This window comes from Lissotriton vulgaris, chromosome 5 (genome assembly GCF_964263255.1).
Source record: "Lissotriton vulgaris chromosome 5, aLisVul1.2, whole genome shotgun sequence".
NCBI lineage: Eukaryota > Metazoa > Chordata > Amphibia > Caudata > Salamandridae > Lissotriton > Lissotriton vulgaris.
The window spans coordinates 439,931,656-439,946,935 of record NC_141693.1 but is presented as its reverse complement, the minus strand read 5'-3'; the positions used below and the strand labels follow the sequence as shown (position 1 = coordinate 439,946,935).

Sequence of the window (15,280 nt, the reverse complement as noted above, 5' to 3'; positions counted from 1 at the left end):
TGTCAGTGTTTTTTCCCCCCCAAACTTAGTTTCTCTCATTAATTGTTTGTAATAATTGTTATTTGTGATATAATCATTATTATTTTTTTGTAAATGCTTGATGTCGAAATGTTTTCTAATGTGTAAATAATGTTTGTCTTTACTGTATGTACAAAGTCTATTTAGCCTTGTAAATATTTGAATTTATTGTCTTTTTTCTGCTATGATTTTTTTGAAAATATGAAAAAGATATAAAATAATGGACACAAAGTAACGCTGTCTAGGGAAGTGACAATAAATTGGTTTCTTACCCTTTAAAAACATGTATTGAGCAATTGTGGTGTGGGCACTGTGTGTTGATTGCCCGGGGCAGACCAGCACCCCGCCCCCCCCACCCCCCCCCCCCGACACCCCCCCTTTCGACACCACTGTGTTGTCATACTAATTAGAGTGATCTTCTGATAGGTTTGTTGCAGGATTCTAAAAATGGTGATCCTGGTTAAACCATCTTGTAGAAGTCAGTTTTGGCTTGAATGCTTTATATCTGTTGCGAGTGGTCTCTCTTCTCTGTGGTCGTCGATCACAGTAAGCATACATAGCTGGATTAGTCATATGTAGAGTGCATTCATTCCTTTCCTACCAGATATCAGATGATACTGTTTGGCGTTTTTTTACTAATGTGTCGGTCTTTCTAAAAATACTCTACTAAAAGAAACACGTTGTTTATCCCTTTAATGATACAAATATTAGAATTTTGAATAAATGTAGTATTCCCCAGAAAGCCTTCTAATCTGTCATGAAAGGACAAATATGTATTTAAGTTGACATTCCCAGCCATTGAGGCGGAACGAGTGACATCTGAGAGAAAAATAAAGTTAATGAAAACATAACAGCGATAAATAAATAAAAATTCATCTCTAAACAAATAGTGTATGCATTAAGCTTGTTGCTGACCTAGAACACCTGGGCAGAGAGTCTGTTGGATGTGCCTGTAGAGTTTTAGAATTGTTGAGCACGTTCCACAAAATGAAATAAATACAGCTAAATTAATTAGGCACAAATCCACAAATCTAACTTTTGAGATGTACCACGATATATCAAGGTCAAATGTGACAAGAATGCCAAAAATCAAGCTCTGTTTCAGACCCAAAGCTCTCTTTCAAAGGCCGCTTCTCAAGTTCTATATGTAGAATACCGTCCTCAAGGGTCTAAAGGTAGTCCAGAGAAACATACATTTCTCTGAGCACATCAATCAATTTTATACTCTAGTTTCAGAAAACATCTTAAGGATCACAGCCGAAGTACCACCTCCAACCGATTGACCATCAGGCTACATTTGACGACTCACTACTTTGTAGGATACCACATGCAGAACAAAGCACATGCATCACTTGTTTCCTCATCATTCCAGCCTGCTAAACATTAGACATTAAATCAAGGCTCACTTGTTTCCCAACAACTCTCCTTCGAATCGGACAGAAACCAGCAGTAACCAAAACTAAGTTGTCCTAATGCGTTTTAAAATGAACTAGAAACGACACATGTTAATAACCATCGTATGGAAGGGAAATCTGCTTTTTAAAAAATATTTTAGCAAATGCCTGGATCAATAAATGCCCAGTGGACAAAATTAAAACACTGGATAGTCATACTATAAACAAACAAGCTCAAAGAAATTTATAATTGTGCTCAATCATTTCAACTGTGATGCATTACAACAATATAGAGAATGGAGCATGCGCCCTAATCGAGTTATCAAGGTTGGAAGGAAGAAGGTACAATCCTGGTGTATTTTACCTCACGGATAGTTATTTTTTGTATACACTTTGCTTCTACTCGACTCCTTGAAGAGGAGGTAAATAAACCTTATGTAACGTAAATTCCTCTATTTTCCTTCCACCATTTAGACACACATGTTGAGAGTTCCTCAATTAAGTTAATTGCATGGACAAAATGTAACATAGATGTAATTGTGTAGCTTGGAAGAATGCATGTGGAGGACACTGTTAGGTGTTTGCATTTTGGGCAGTGTGAGAAGCGGAGTTTGGAGGGCTGTAAATTTAGTTAATCCTAGAAGGAAACATGAGAAGCTCAAATTTATGGTAGGTGTCAATAACATGAATCAGATGGCGATGTAAGATATTTGGATTAATGGTCAGAACGAGAGTTTGCATAAGCCACAGTATGAATAGGAGACATTGAAGGGGGATGTTAGAAATGGCATCTGCTGTCTATGGTGGGCAGATAGCACTGGAAGGGGATAAAAAGGACCCATTATTGGATAATACAAATATCCAGTCCAAGTTAGCAGAGTGAGAAGGTTTCACAGAACATTGTGTTTGAGAGCTCTCAATGCACCAATTTTAACATGTCCCTGACAACACATTTACTCAACAAACACATTCACTCTAACACTAAGTTGGAATCTGCCAGGGTGGAAGAACCCATGGAGAATGTGGCACCCACCCTGACTCCCCACCTCACGTCAACGATGTCGTTGGGATTTTCACTTTGAGATTTTCTTTTTGAAAATATAAACAAAAATGAAAGGAGCTGGTTGTCAAACTTTCAATGCATTTACAGGAACCACCACGATAGAGGTTTCTGTAAGTGCAAGAAATGTCAGCTGGGCTGGTCCACATCTATAAATTTGGTGGAAGGAGTACTCTGGCCATGGCTGAAGGAAATGACTATTCCATGGTGACAGTACTAAATCCATCCGCCAAACTCTAAATCAAGCCCTAATATTGTAACATGCTTTTTTAATTTGTTTTGCGATAGTGTTACAAGTGTATCTTCAGCACTTTCCTAAAAACTTGTTTAGTGATCTAGATCTAGACCGAAGTCACAGGCTGGTGGTACCTTGCAGTATGTTGCAATATATTGCATGTTCTTGTCCTCTTGTTTCTGTTGCTGTTCAAAGATATCCACAGGAGCAGTGTAAGCATCGTGGCCCACATGCATCAAGGGTTTTTGGAGTCGCAAACGGTGCGATTCCTTAAAATCGGCCGTTTGCGATTCCAAAATCCATTTTTGGAATGCATCATACATTTTCAGAAATCGCAACATTTTTGCGATTTCTAAAAATGCGATTGCTTTCAAGAAATCGCAAATTTGCGATTTCTTAAAAGCAATGCATGATTAGTTTTAAAATTGCGAATTCGCAATTAGGGTGTCAAATTTACTGAGTGGTTGAACCACTCGGTAAATTTGCAAAAAGTGTTAAAAACACAGCAAATGCATTTTTTAAACATTCATGTTACGGACACACATGTCCTTAGGACATGTGTGTGTGCAACATGATGCGAAAACAACATTTCATGGGTGCAGGGGGGGTTCATTTGAACCCCCCTCACCACCCTTGAAATGCAATCAGGATTTGCGATTTTCAAAGTGCGAATTCGAATTCCCATTAATCCCTATGGGCTTTTTGGCCCATAGGATCAATGTGAATTGCGAATTCGCACTTTGAAAATCGCATAATATTTGCGATTTGGTAGAAATTGCGATTTCTACCGAATCGCAAATAATTTGCGAAAATATTCATGCATCCCGTTTTGCGAATTCTAAAATGCGAATCGCTATTTTTCGCACTTTAGAACTCGCAAAATCCCGGGATGATGCATGTGGGCCCATGTTCTGTTGCTGCATGATTCAACTGGTACTTAGCCTGCCCAATATTTTTTGGATGCATAGAGATCAGAGGGTCCCACATGAGAACTGCTCAAAGTCTACCCTGTGCAGCTCTTGTTTGCAGATGGAGCAGATGACACTCTAGGCATTTTCTTTGTTCCCAGGAGGTAGGCTGAAAAACTGTCACACCACTTTTTCAAGCATAGTGCTACGTGGTGCAGTCAAAGTTGTTGTAACCACAATTATGTTGTCTTATTGGGAGTCAGCAGTAGCAGTAGACATACCCGTTGCAGTGCTCGATACCAGGCTGTTCCCAGAGTCTGTAGGTGGCTTTATGTATTCAGATTGTCTCTGACAAAACCAGTCAGGAAATGTGTTTTTTTGCTTCTTTTGCTTTGGGAATATTTTTAAGCACTGTTCCTCTTGTAGCAAATCAGTCTTCTGCTTTCATTTCTTTTTTTTTTTTACCTTCCATTGGTTCCTTGGCGCTCCTGCTAGACTGACCCATTAGTAGAGTGTCATGGAATTGTGTTGAGGTTTTGCTTCCTATTCCATGGTGTTGCAAGCTGTGGCGGTTCCTCCGCTATGGCGGAGGAGCGTCGCCCACTTCTTTCAAGCAGTGCAAGAAGCAAAAACATAAAATGATAATAATTTTCAGTTATTATAATTTTATGTTTTGAGGGTGGGCAGGGCTGCTCTGCTCTTAGAAGAGGGCACAGGAAGAGCTTTTGCCCACTCTTAAGTGTGTAATGACTGTTTGGTCGGCCCTCTTGGGCTGCCCAAACCAGTCATGGGCACTTTCCCCGTTCTCCATGCAGGCTGCATTACAGCCTGTGTGGAGAAGATGCCCATCCTTCCAGTCCCTGGCTCAGCGCCGTGTCACGGCGCTCAGACAAATCACAATGCTGCATTGCAGCATTGTGATTGGCTTAGGGGGGGAGTCTGGCTGCCTGCTTCCTTTTCCTGAAGTCGGAGGCAGGAGAGCAGGAGCAGAGATGCGGGACCCGGCGGCAAGGTAAGTTATCATTTTTGTTGTGTTCACTTCCTCCCGCAATCTTGACCCCCCGCAACCACCTGCGCCTGCCCTCCCCCACCTGCGAGCCATCCTGGCCACCAGTCTCGGATGCTGCAGATAGGAGCTGTGAGGCGGTGGGGACAGCTGGGGGGGGGGGGATTTCACGAGACAACCACGAGAGAAATGTTAATTAATTATTTGATTTTCTCTTGCACTCGTCTTTCCAAATACCCCCCCCCCCGACCCTGCCCCACCGCCCCACCGCTCCTACCTGCAGCGGTCATGGCTGCCGGCCACCACTGACTGTAATACTGAAAAAGCATTGCAGGACCCGGGTCCTTTGTTTTTGAAGTAAGACCTCTGAGGTTTTGTGACAGCTTCTAATAATGGTGATATTCTGAAGTTGTTTGAATACTTTTCCTTGTGTTTCGCTTCCTGTTTTATCTTTGGTGATCCCGTGTTACTTTACAAAGCACTGCATGAGTAATGACTCACAGTAGAAGCTTTTCTGATTGGGTCCTTCCTCTTTTCCAACACTATACTGATTTAGCTGTGTGTTGTTAGAGCTTATATGTGTAGTTCTAGCATTTTGTCTTTTTTCATCTTTTGGGGGCCACCCTGAGACAAGAGCTTCAGGGAGAGGGAACAAGAACAGGAGAAGAGGAAGGAGGCCACCAAAGTGGGTCTATCGAGTGGTACTTCTTCTGCATCAGAGAAGGAGAGACCAAAGTCTCTGTCCTGAGGGTGACTTGCAAGTTGTGCAAAAAAACCTTCAACCGCGGGTCAGTCAAAAAGTACAGCTTTGGAACCTCTGGGATGCATAAGCATTTTAATGCATGACATTCCTGAGAATTCAATGACAAAGTGGCAGTGATCTCTTCACACCTAGGGCCATATGTATCATCAAACCATTTTGCATTTCCTAAATAGCGAATTTTAAGGAATCGCTATTTAGGAAATGCAAAATGGTATGTATGAACAAAATCGCTTTTTTATAGCGATTCCTTACCATTCCTAATTTGCGATTAGCAAATTGCTAATCACAAATTACCCATTCATTTCTATGGGCCAGGAGGCCCATAGGAATGAAGGGGCAATTTGCGATTAGCAATTTGCTAATCGCAAATTAGGAATTCTTTCAAGGGTGCAGGGGTGTCTCAAGAACACCCTGCTGCACCCCTGAAAATAATATTTGGGGGCATATGGCGCACATACATACCCTAAGGGCATGTATGAGCGTCATATGGGACCTTTGGTTTTTTCGGAAAAAAGCTTTTTTTAAAGAATTCGCAACTTACCACCAACTAGAAGTTGGTGATAATTTGCGAATCCTTATGGGCATTTTTTGAATATTTTTTCTTGGATACATTGCATTTAAGGAATCGCAAAATTTGGGATTCCTTAAGTGCAATCGCAAAATAAGGAATAGCAAATTTTGCGATTCCTTATTTTGCTTCAAATATGTTACATACATACCATTTAGCTAATTAGCATTCGCAAAGGCCGAAATTCTGCGAATTTGATACATATGGCCCTTAATCTTATGATTTTGTTGTAAATATGGGAGACACAAGTTGGGGAGATTTGAAAATGGTGAATGCTTACTACTAAACGGGAGGGTTTTAGCTTGGAATATGGTGGCTTTTATATGCATGCATACAAAAATTAAAGTTGAAAGAGTATAATGTATTTATTATTATGTACTAGGAATGGTGAATAGCGAAAAAGTGTGGACTTGCAGCTAGGTGAGGTGATACATTTACACGTGAGTATGGTTAGAAGGCATATAATACATGTAGGAGTTAGTACTTCCACTGATGGCAAAAAATATGACAAGATTTATGCTAGATTCCAAGAAGGATATAGAACTTTGTAAAAATGCCCTTAAGCAAATCTATAGCTTGATGTGGCAAACCTTATTCACAATACAGCATATTCAAATTTCACAGCGTTTGGTTTGTGAACAGTGCTTCATTTTGTGATGCGACTGATGTACTAATTATTCCCATTACAAAATGTGAATTCACAGGGGTTGGCAACATTGCTGTTTCCTGAATATTAATGAGGAAAGAGGCATTTTAGGACCTTTGAGAATATGAAAGCACAGATGAGGAACAGTGAGGCACAGCAGACGTCCACCCCTCCGTTCGCATTCCTTTCAAGTGAACATTATTTTTAAAAGCAGCATTGACTTCTTGAAAATGTACTCGAAGGAGTAGCATCAGTGGAGCAAGCAGTGGCTCCTTAGACCACTGGCTGCTTTCCCTGAGACAGCTGCCATGATTCCCAAAGCAGAGGGGACAGCTCTCCCTATGTGAATCAGTTACCATCCCAAGTGGGGTATGAGTAATTGATCAATACTTTTCAACTGGAGTTGTGGTCTCAAGCCACTGATCCATTGCTTTGTGATTCACAAATAGGAGGGGACGTCCCTTTCATGCTAATTTCCATTCAGAATGGGTTGCAAGCGTTATTTTGTGAGTTGGAAATACATTTCCAGTTTAAAGAAAAACTTTTGTAGATGATGAGAAAAACTTTTTGGGGCCGTAAAGCTTGTGATTTTGTCAATTGTCCATGTAACCCCACCTCTTCCATATCAACTGTGCTGTTTTAGTGACAGAAGGTGTGGGATTCCCTCAATAGTGATTCCATGCGGACACATTCTATTGTACTGTACATCATTGAAAATATACAAAATAAAATGTTTTCTTGCTCGCATTAGTATCTTCAAGACATACCAATTCACACAACAACCTGTGTGTATCACTATCTCACCTCTCGTAACATGGTCTCCAGGTGAAGAGCTGATATCACGTTGTAAATACACAATAGGCTGGACACCCCTGTAAAGAGGATGTTTCAAGCTCATTGTGTTTGAGTCACAGCACCGCCGATGTCCGTCAGGGGTGTTACGGCTTCCCCAGAACTTGGGCGACAGCCTCACAAGCCTCTGTAATTTATTGGGTCCAGGGGTCTGCTTGGGCAGCACTGTGCTCCAAACGCGCCCCACCCCCTCCTTGGACCCGCCCCCTTGAATTTTGGAGGTTTGGTAATGGACAGTCCCCCCAACTCCAGTCTCAACTACTTCAAGCCCCTCACACAGTAAAATGAAGTTATTTTTTAAGTTGACAGGTCTGAGATTCACACTGATATTCTCTGTATCAGGAGACCTCTTGCTGTGTCTATTGTCTGTGCACCTAAGGAAGTTCTGGAATGTAGCTGTAGATACCTGCAAGTAACTGTTCAGATCATCTACTATAGTAATAGATGTGACAGTAGTGACTGTTTGTAAGAGAATGATATGCACTTAGACATAGGGCCTGTAGCTCCTCAATAGAGACTGTCAAGGGCATTTGGTGACCTGAGTGTAACCTTCTACGACCAACTTGTCGTGTTTGCATCTTTAGGATATCTGATCTGCCCAATGCTTTCCAATAGGACAAGGGATCATTCCATTTTTATGATCAAATGTGTCAATATGGCACTCTGGGAGCATTGTCTAAAGAGGAGTACAATGCATCAATGGATTAGAACTAAACAGAAACAATCTATTTGCTGTCTTCAAGAAGAAAGGGACAGATCTCTATGAAATTTGTGAAAATGTACTCCATTTATATTTTGTACATACCCGCTATTCTTTCTACCTTCTCCACATAGTGTTTACATTATATGTAAACACATATCTGCTATCGTTATTACTTTTACTTGTACATGTTTATACTTACTATTTGCATTCTTTGTTTACATATGTCACTCACTACACATTTTGATAACTTGTTATATATCATTATTTCATGTTTGTCCCCTATGCCTGTGATGCAATAATTTTAAGAAAAGCATTATGGCGCCCTCAAAACTGTATATGCTATGCAAAACTGCATTAATAAAAATACCTTTATTCTTTGTTGTATTGTTTTGGTATACTGTATGCTAGGCCTACAAAAAAGGACAGTTGAGCATCATACAAATCATAGATAACATACATAGGAGGAACCTTAACAATAGCCAATGTATAGGTCATGTTAAGGCTGGTATTAGAGATTCAAGAATACCTATGGCATTATTCCAAAGGTGAATTGGGATTGGATGGAGAAACAGGAGAAGCTGCAAAGCTTGAGTTCTGCAATGAGTGGCAGTTTTCTAAGGCTGGCGTTGGCAAATAGAAGTTGCAAAAGTAGTGAGTGTGGTGGAAGGTAGAGGGATGAGAGCGTGGTGTAAGAAGATTGGAGAAGGTCTGACTAGAGAAAAGAAAAAGTTATGAAAGAGAAAGGAGATGAAGCATTTTGAGCGTAAAATGTATGTTAACAGGCAGTGTAGTGTGTAAATACAGGGCTTATGGTCTTTGATGCCTCTTGTGAATAGTGCAAAATGTACATCTGCAAAACTTTATAAGGACATTTTTTTCTTTACTTTACAAATCCATCTCATGCACTGGAAATTCTATATATTTGTATATGCAATTTAAGGGGACAGAAACCAGTGATTTCCCTTGTTCGTAACCTGTAGCTGTTTCCACTTCTGTCCTCCACCATTCACTTTGCCCTTTTTTAGGTCTGGCATTAGCAAAGACCTTTTGATTTTACTAAAATTATATGTATAATATACTTACTTAAAGGGGCTTTCAGCCACCACTCTCCATCCTTTGGTCTGTGGTTGTGTCATTCACATTTTGATTCCGCCCACTACAGCATACACAGATTTTGAGCCAGCCTAGCCAAACCATTGGTCAACTTAATTTTGAGTGACTGCATTTTGCTCTTTCACAATGAGCACATCCACATTCAAGATAGTTCCCTTCGGTGCCAGTGTTTTTGTTTTCCCTTTATAATTACTTTAGTGAGGCCCCTGATGTAATAGAAGGATGCTTTCCACCAGATGTGACCACTTGGCACATTCCAACTTTATCAGTTCCTGTCTCCTGACAATGATGTAAATTCATTTTGGACTGTTATTTGTTTATCTGACTGCTGGTTTTTCACAAAATAATACATTGCCTTTATTTGAAACTGTTCTGTATTAACTTCTCCTCTTTTTACTATGCATGCAATTCGTAAACCAAAAGCTTTAATATTATACAATGTGAAATATTAGGCAGAGAATTCTTCAGAACACTTTTATTCTGGATTCAGTTTCACCAATGGTTTTTAATAAACTTTGCCCAGGGAGAAACAATCTGCCTTTTTTGCAGCACTTGTAACACCTTTTTCTAGCTTCCTTTCCTTCCATATTTCTTTCTTTCCTTCCTTATTGCTTTCTTTCTCTCTTGCCTTCTGTCTTTCATTCACTCTTTTCACTTTCTTTCTTTATTCTTTCTCTTTCTTTCCTTCCTTCCTTCCTTCCTTCCTTCCTTCCTTCCTTCCTTCCTTCCTTCCTTCCTTCCTTCCTTCCTTCCTTCCTTCCTTCCTTCCTTCCTTCCTTCCTTCCTTCCTTCCTTCCTTCCTTCCATCCTTCCTTCCTTCCTTCCTTCCTTCCTTCCTTCCTTCCTTTCTTCCTTCCTTCCTTCCTTCCTCCCCTACTTTCCTTGTTTCTTTATTTTTTCTTTCTTTCTTTACTATTTTTTCTTTCTCTTTTTGTTTCTTTTTTTCTCTTTCTCTCTTTTTTTGTCAAAGGCAAGAGGCAGAATGATTAGCCTATTACAGTATATGTTAACCTAAAAACTAAAATTATGTGCATTCCAGAGTGACTTATAGGGGTTTTAAGCTGCATGTCATCCATTCATCTGTAATTGTGCCATTCACATCCCCCCACCGTCCCCCAAGCATGCATCAAGGCGCAACGTGTAAGCCCACTTTAGCCATTGGCTGAGTTCACTATGAACTATGGGATGCTGCCCTTTCACAAGGAGCACATCACAACACTAAGGAGTTACTTTTAGTGCCAGGGCTAATGTAAGGTGTGCTTTTTGATCAAAAAAAGATTGTTGCCTTTTGAAGATTTTATTTTTTTAGATTGATCAAAATCTGGCAGTTTCCTGAGTGATCAAGTTTTGCAAAACCCATGACAAAATAAGAATTGCCAAAAGGCTGGTGGCCCAACCTCGACTAATTGGATTTGCCAATACTTGTTTACCTTAGTTGGGAAGACCTTAATAGTTGGTCTTTTAACATAAAGTCCTCCTCGGTCTTTGGCTGCATATGCAGAGTTATGTTTTTCCTTTATTTTCAAATTTTGCTTTTCACCTGACTTGTGTCTTTTCTTCCTAACCATCTTTACTTTCTGGAATTATTTTCTCTCTTTTTCATGTAAGGCTTCCCTGGATTTGGTCCTCCTTTCGGCTCCAACTACCATACAAATAGTACAGCCTCCAGCGTCCCTCTATCATTTTGTATTCCCTAATACAACTTTCCATTTATTTTGTGATATATACACTAACTAATAATTTTAGGCATTGTTAGAAATGTTCTTGCTTTTATTTTTTTCAATGCAATCCTCACTCAGATTCAGTACAATATAGCTTCTTTTAGTACATTTGTGAAATTTGGTTGAATTTTGTCAATGTAGTATTTTTGTCAGCTTGCTATTTCTTTAAGTTTGACTTCGTCAGCCTCAGACCATTTGAATAAATTGTCCAGCTTAGATTGTTGGCAAGCTACAATAGTTCTGCAAGGACAGCTAAACTCTAATCCTGCTGTGCCTGGCTCTAGCTGTATTTCTACCTGTTGTGAGCAGAGTTCCTGCCTCTGTGATTGTCCTCTATATTACGTTATTCACAGTGTAAATTTCCTATGTATTGTCATAGAAACACTTAGCACACTGATGGCTTCTCTAAGGGTTTACTCAAACATAGAAAACTGTAAAATTAATGTATTTTACTCAATTACCTTCCACAAGATCCCTGGGGGAAAGGTTCAATCTTTATTAAATGTTTTTTTTTTTTAATCAATGCTCTAAGTATAGAGGGGCGTATTATCAAGAACAGCGTTACAATTATCGCTGGTTTAGCAGCAGAAAACTGCTGCTAAAGCGGCGATAAGGGGCTTGAAAGTATGCCCTGGAGAATTTCAATAGAATCCCAGGTTCACACCAGAACATGAATTCTATTGGAATTCTAAAGAGCATATTATCAAGCCCATTATCGCCACATTAGCGGCAGTTTTCTGCCGGTAAACCGGCAATTAATTTTTAATGGCGTTCTTGATAATATGCCCCAGAGTTTCGTAAGGAAAATCTGTTGCTTCCGTTAATGCACTTGTCTATGTCAGGATATTGTGTAAAGAATTGTTGGCAGACATTAGGTGTCAATTTTCTATTATGACCCCCCCCCCCCCATGGGGCAATATTTTTCTAGATGATATTTAGGACATTATATTTATATCAGACAATGCACATTTTCTATTATTAACTCCAACTGGGCAATATTTTTAAGACACTAATAATGACTCAATATTTATGTCAGACAATACTCTAACAATGATATTCAGCTACTAAATAGCTCACATCAGTCAAAGTGGAACTGGTGTAAGAAATAATGTTAGCTTATCATCCTGTAGCACATGTAAGCATGAGATAGTGTTTCCATGACAAATGCCTTCAATAAGAGCATCAGGAGCCACCATATTACTAATGCCTCTCTTTTGTGCTCTTCTTTTGTAGGAGTTCAAGAAATCCACTGCTCCTTGGAGGACAGGAAGGTCTTCCTGCACGAGCTGTCGGAGATCAGCTTCAGCGAATGCAAGTTTAGCTTGTCCTTAACAGACTTCTTGATCATCATTTTTTCAGGAGTGGTCGTCCTAATTGCTGCCATTTTCTCCAGCTTCTTCCTGGCCACAACTGTGCACTGCTTCCAGAGGTGCGCCCCGAGCAAAGAGGACGACGACGAAGACGAGGACTGAATATATTTTTTTATGTATCTTAAACAATGTACAGAGAATCTCATTTTTATTTATAAATGGTCGCATACATCACCATGGCACAACTGAGAAAAGATAAAAAATAAACTTTCTAAAGAAATTCATGACAGAGGTCAATATAGTTTTGCTTCTAAAAGTAGATATAAAGATCCTCTTTTCTTGAGAGTGAATATTATGCTCCATAAAATAAATTGCTTTTTTGTTGCCACTGTTTTAGAGGGCTGAGTGCCACACATTGCAGATGTTAACATATACATTTTATTATTGTGTGCACATCCAGTTGCTTTGAAAGTAGAGATACCCTGAAACTGGAGAAAGACAGCGGGGGCGGCTTAGAGGGCAGGGGAGGGGGTGAGAGATCTCTCTTTGTACATGAGTGAACATTCCTACTATAAAGGCTCATCCCCCACTAGAAAAGAGTTTCTTCTATCCAAACATGTGCAGAGATCCACACACATTAAACATCTTATGTAGCTATGTTTTTCCCCTAAAACAACAGAAGAGATGAACAATTGATTCACCGGATTAACCTCGAACCAGAGACAATGCTTACTCTAAACAAGGGTTATCGTGAACACATCATTATATGTTATGTTGAGCTTCATTAAATGCAATGAAATTTGCCAAGAACATCATCAAATGAGTTGCTGGTTTGGGAAGGGTGGCAGATTTCTAAAGTTCACTTATTCTGAATGTATAATCAATTCAACCGCTAGACGGAGTTCTATGCTTTGGAGCTCAGGTCACACAGTAACTTAGTAGATGACAGATAGAAAGCCTTGACCTGTCCACCTCCTGCAATGCTGCCTATGACCCATTTTGCATTCATATGTGTTAGTTGGTGCACAGTGCCAATTCCTCCCAGCACTTTATCTCAGTTTGAGGTTTTGAGGCCCAGTGTGTGTAATACTAGGAGGGTCAGTGTAACTTCTTAAATGGAACATAAAACCCTTGCAAATGGCTTCTTCTATGGTTGGTACTCACCCTATGTAACAGGATAGTGCCTAGTGCTTGGAGATGAGACAAACTTTCTCAATTTAGCTGTTAGCATTCCTTGACAAGGTACTCGCACATGCCACTTTACACTGCTGGATTCAGTAGTTAGTGATTCTTTGTCTTTTTGTAGATTGTATATAGTGTACTAAACATCAACTCCTGTCTGAACATAAATAGTATTGTAACTAATGTAGTGAACCAATAATGGCAGACTCAATTTTGTAAGCGGTGTCATCTATCCTATCTTCATCAAATGTTCCTCATGGCTTTACTAAATCTTCGCGGCAGGGTGAAGGATTTTAAAAACCTCACTATAGGCATATGTCTCTTAAACAAGATGAGCCACAGTTAATACATCTCTTATTGCTTGCTTTCTTGACATGATGCGCCAAATGGTGGCACATATCCAAAGTTCTTTATAACTTCATTTAAGAATAAACGTGTATCCTCAAGTGGTTAAACCAACACAATTTCTCAACAAGTGATCTGTGTGTGACCAATGGATGCAACAATCAGAGGTGCATTTGACAATATTAGAAACATACTTACAAGACAGCAGCAGAGCCACACATGTATTACTAAAAAGCATCATATTTGGTAAGGTAAGTTTGGGCCCTTGCTGTCAAGATAAATCTCTCCTTTGCTATCTAGTGAACAACGATAAGAGAATTGTGGTCTTCATGTACTATTTTTCCATTTGTAAAATTTGACCACGAATAGCTCACAGACTTTTTGCAAATGGAATAGAATTTTGCAAATCAACCTCTTTAACACAGAAAAGTTTACAAAATACCAAAGGGGGCAACAGAATTACCTGCCTAATTAATATTACTTAGGCAGGTTGCAATTTGCCTCCCCTCATGATTGGCCACAATCATAGGTATGGTGGCCTGCAAGGGTGAGCGTACAATCATGTCTGTCATTGTGTTTAAAGAAAGAAAAGGTTTTTTAAATGAAGCACATTTTATTAAGGAAACACGATGTGTTTAAAAGAACTTTAAATACAAACATTTCATGGAGCAATAGCAGTGGTCCTGTACACTGTAGCACCCAGTCAGCCTGGGGTACTCGCCAAAAACCAAGCCGCACTGGGAGAGTAATTTTAGACATCTTTATTCTGCTGTGTATAAGTCAGAACTAAAAATTCTAAGCCTTTCTTCAATTCATCCCTCCAACGCTAATATCACAGTCCTAAGGTGTACAGTGGGAAACAAAAGTCCCAGCGTTTCTTTAGAAGACACTACATCTCTCACTTTGTTAAATAAAAAGTTTTACCTTTTCAAAATAGATGAATAACTAAATAGATGAATAAATATGCAAATAAATACATGAATAAATACACAGATGATTATAAATATGCAGGCAACTATAATTCTTTAATCAATCGTTGTGGCACCTGAATCACATTCCCTGATCGGGCCATTGCAAACCAGGAACTGGCAGTAGAAGTGTCGGTAATATTCACAGGTGAGGTGGAATCATCAGCAGACACAGAGCCATGAACAGTCTGTCTGGACTCAGTCTCTACATTGACATTAATGTTCGATAAGCCACATGTTGAAAGTGAAAGGAGTCTCTAGTAAGGGCTAGAGTCAACTACAGCCTCTGTATGAAGTGTGGGCTCAAAGTGAGCCATTTCAGTAGCATTCTCAATTACTTCTTTAGATTTTTGGGAAGCTCTTCTCACATACACTTGACCGGTGAAAAGACATTCCTTTTCGTCATTTCTCGTAACAGTGCACTGACCATAGCAAAGTCTTGTATGTACATAGAACAGTTATTGCCCATTTCAAGAAATGATTGTAAC

The 15,280-nt window shown here is 39.6% G+C and overlaps 1 protein-coding gene across 1 annotated transcript in view; it reads left to right on the top strand.

Moving 5' to 3' along the window:
• The window catches only part of LRRC38 (leucine rich repeat containing 38), a 525,027-nt gene extending 512,242 nt beyond the window's left edge, over positions 1-12,785 (top strand). Inside the window, exon 2 of the mRNA XM_086920105.1 lies at positions 12,221-12,785. Within this exon, the coding sequence (XP_086776231.1) occupies positions 12,221-12,459 (239 nt within the window). The 3' untranslated portion in view covers positions 12,460-12,785. The remainder of the gene's footprint in view (positions 1-12,220) is intronic.
• The last annotated feature ends 2,495 nt before the right edge of the window (positions 12,786-15,280 follow it).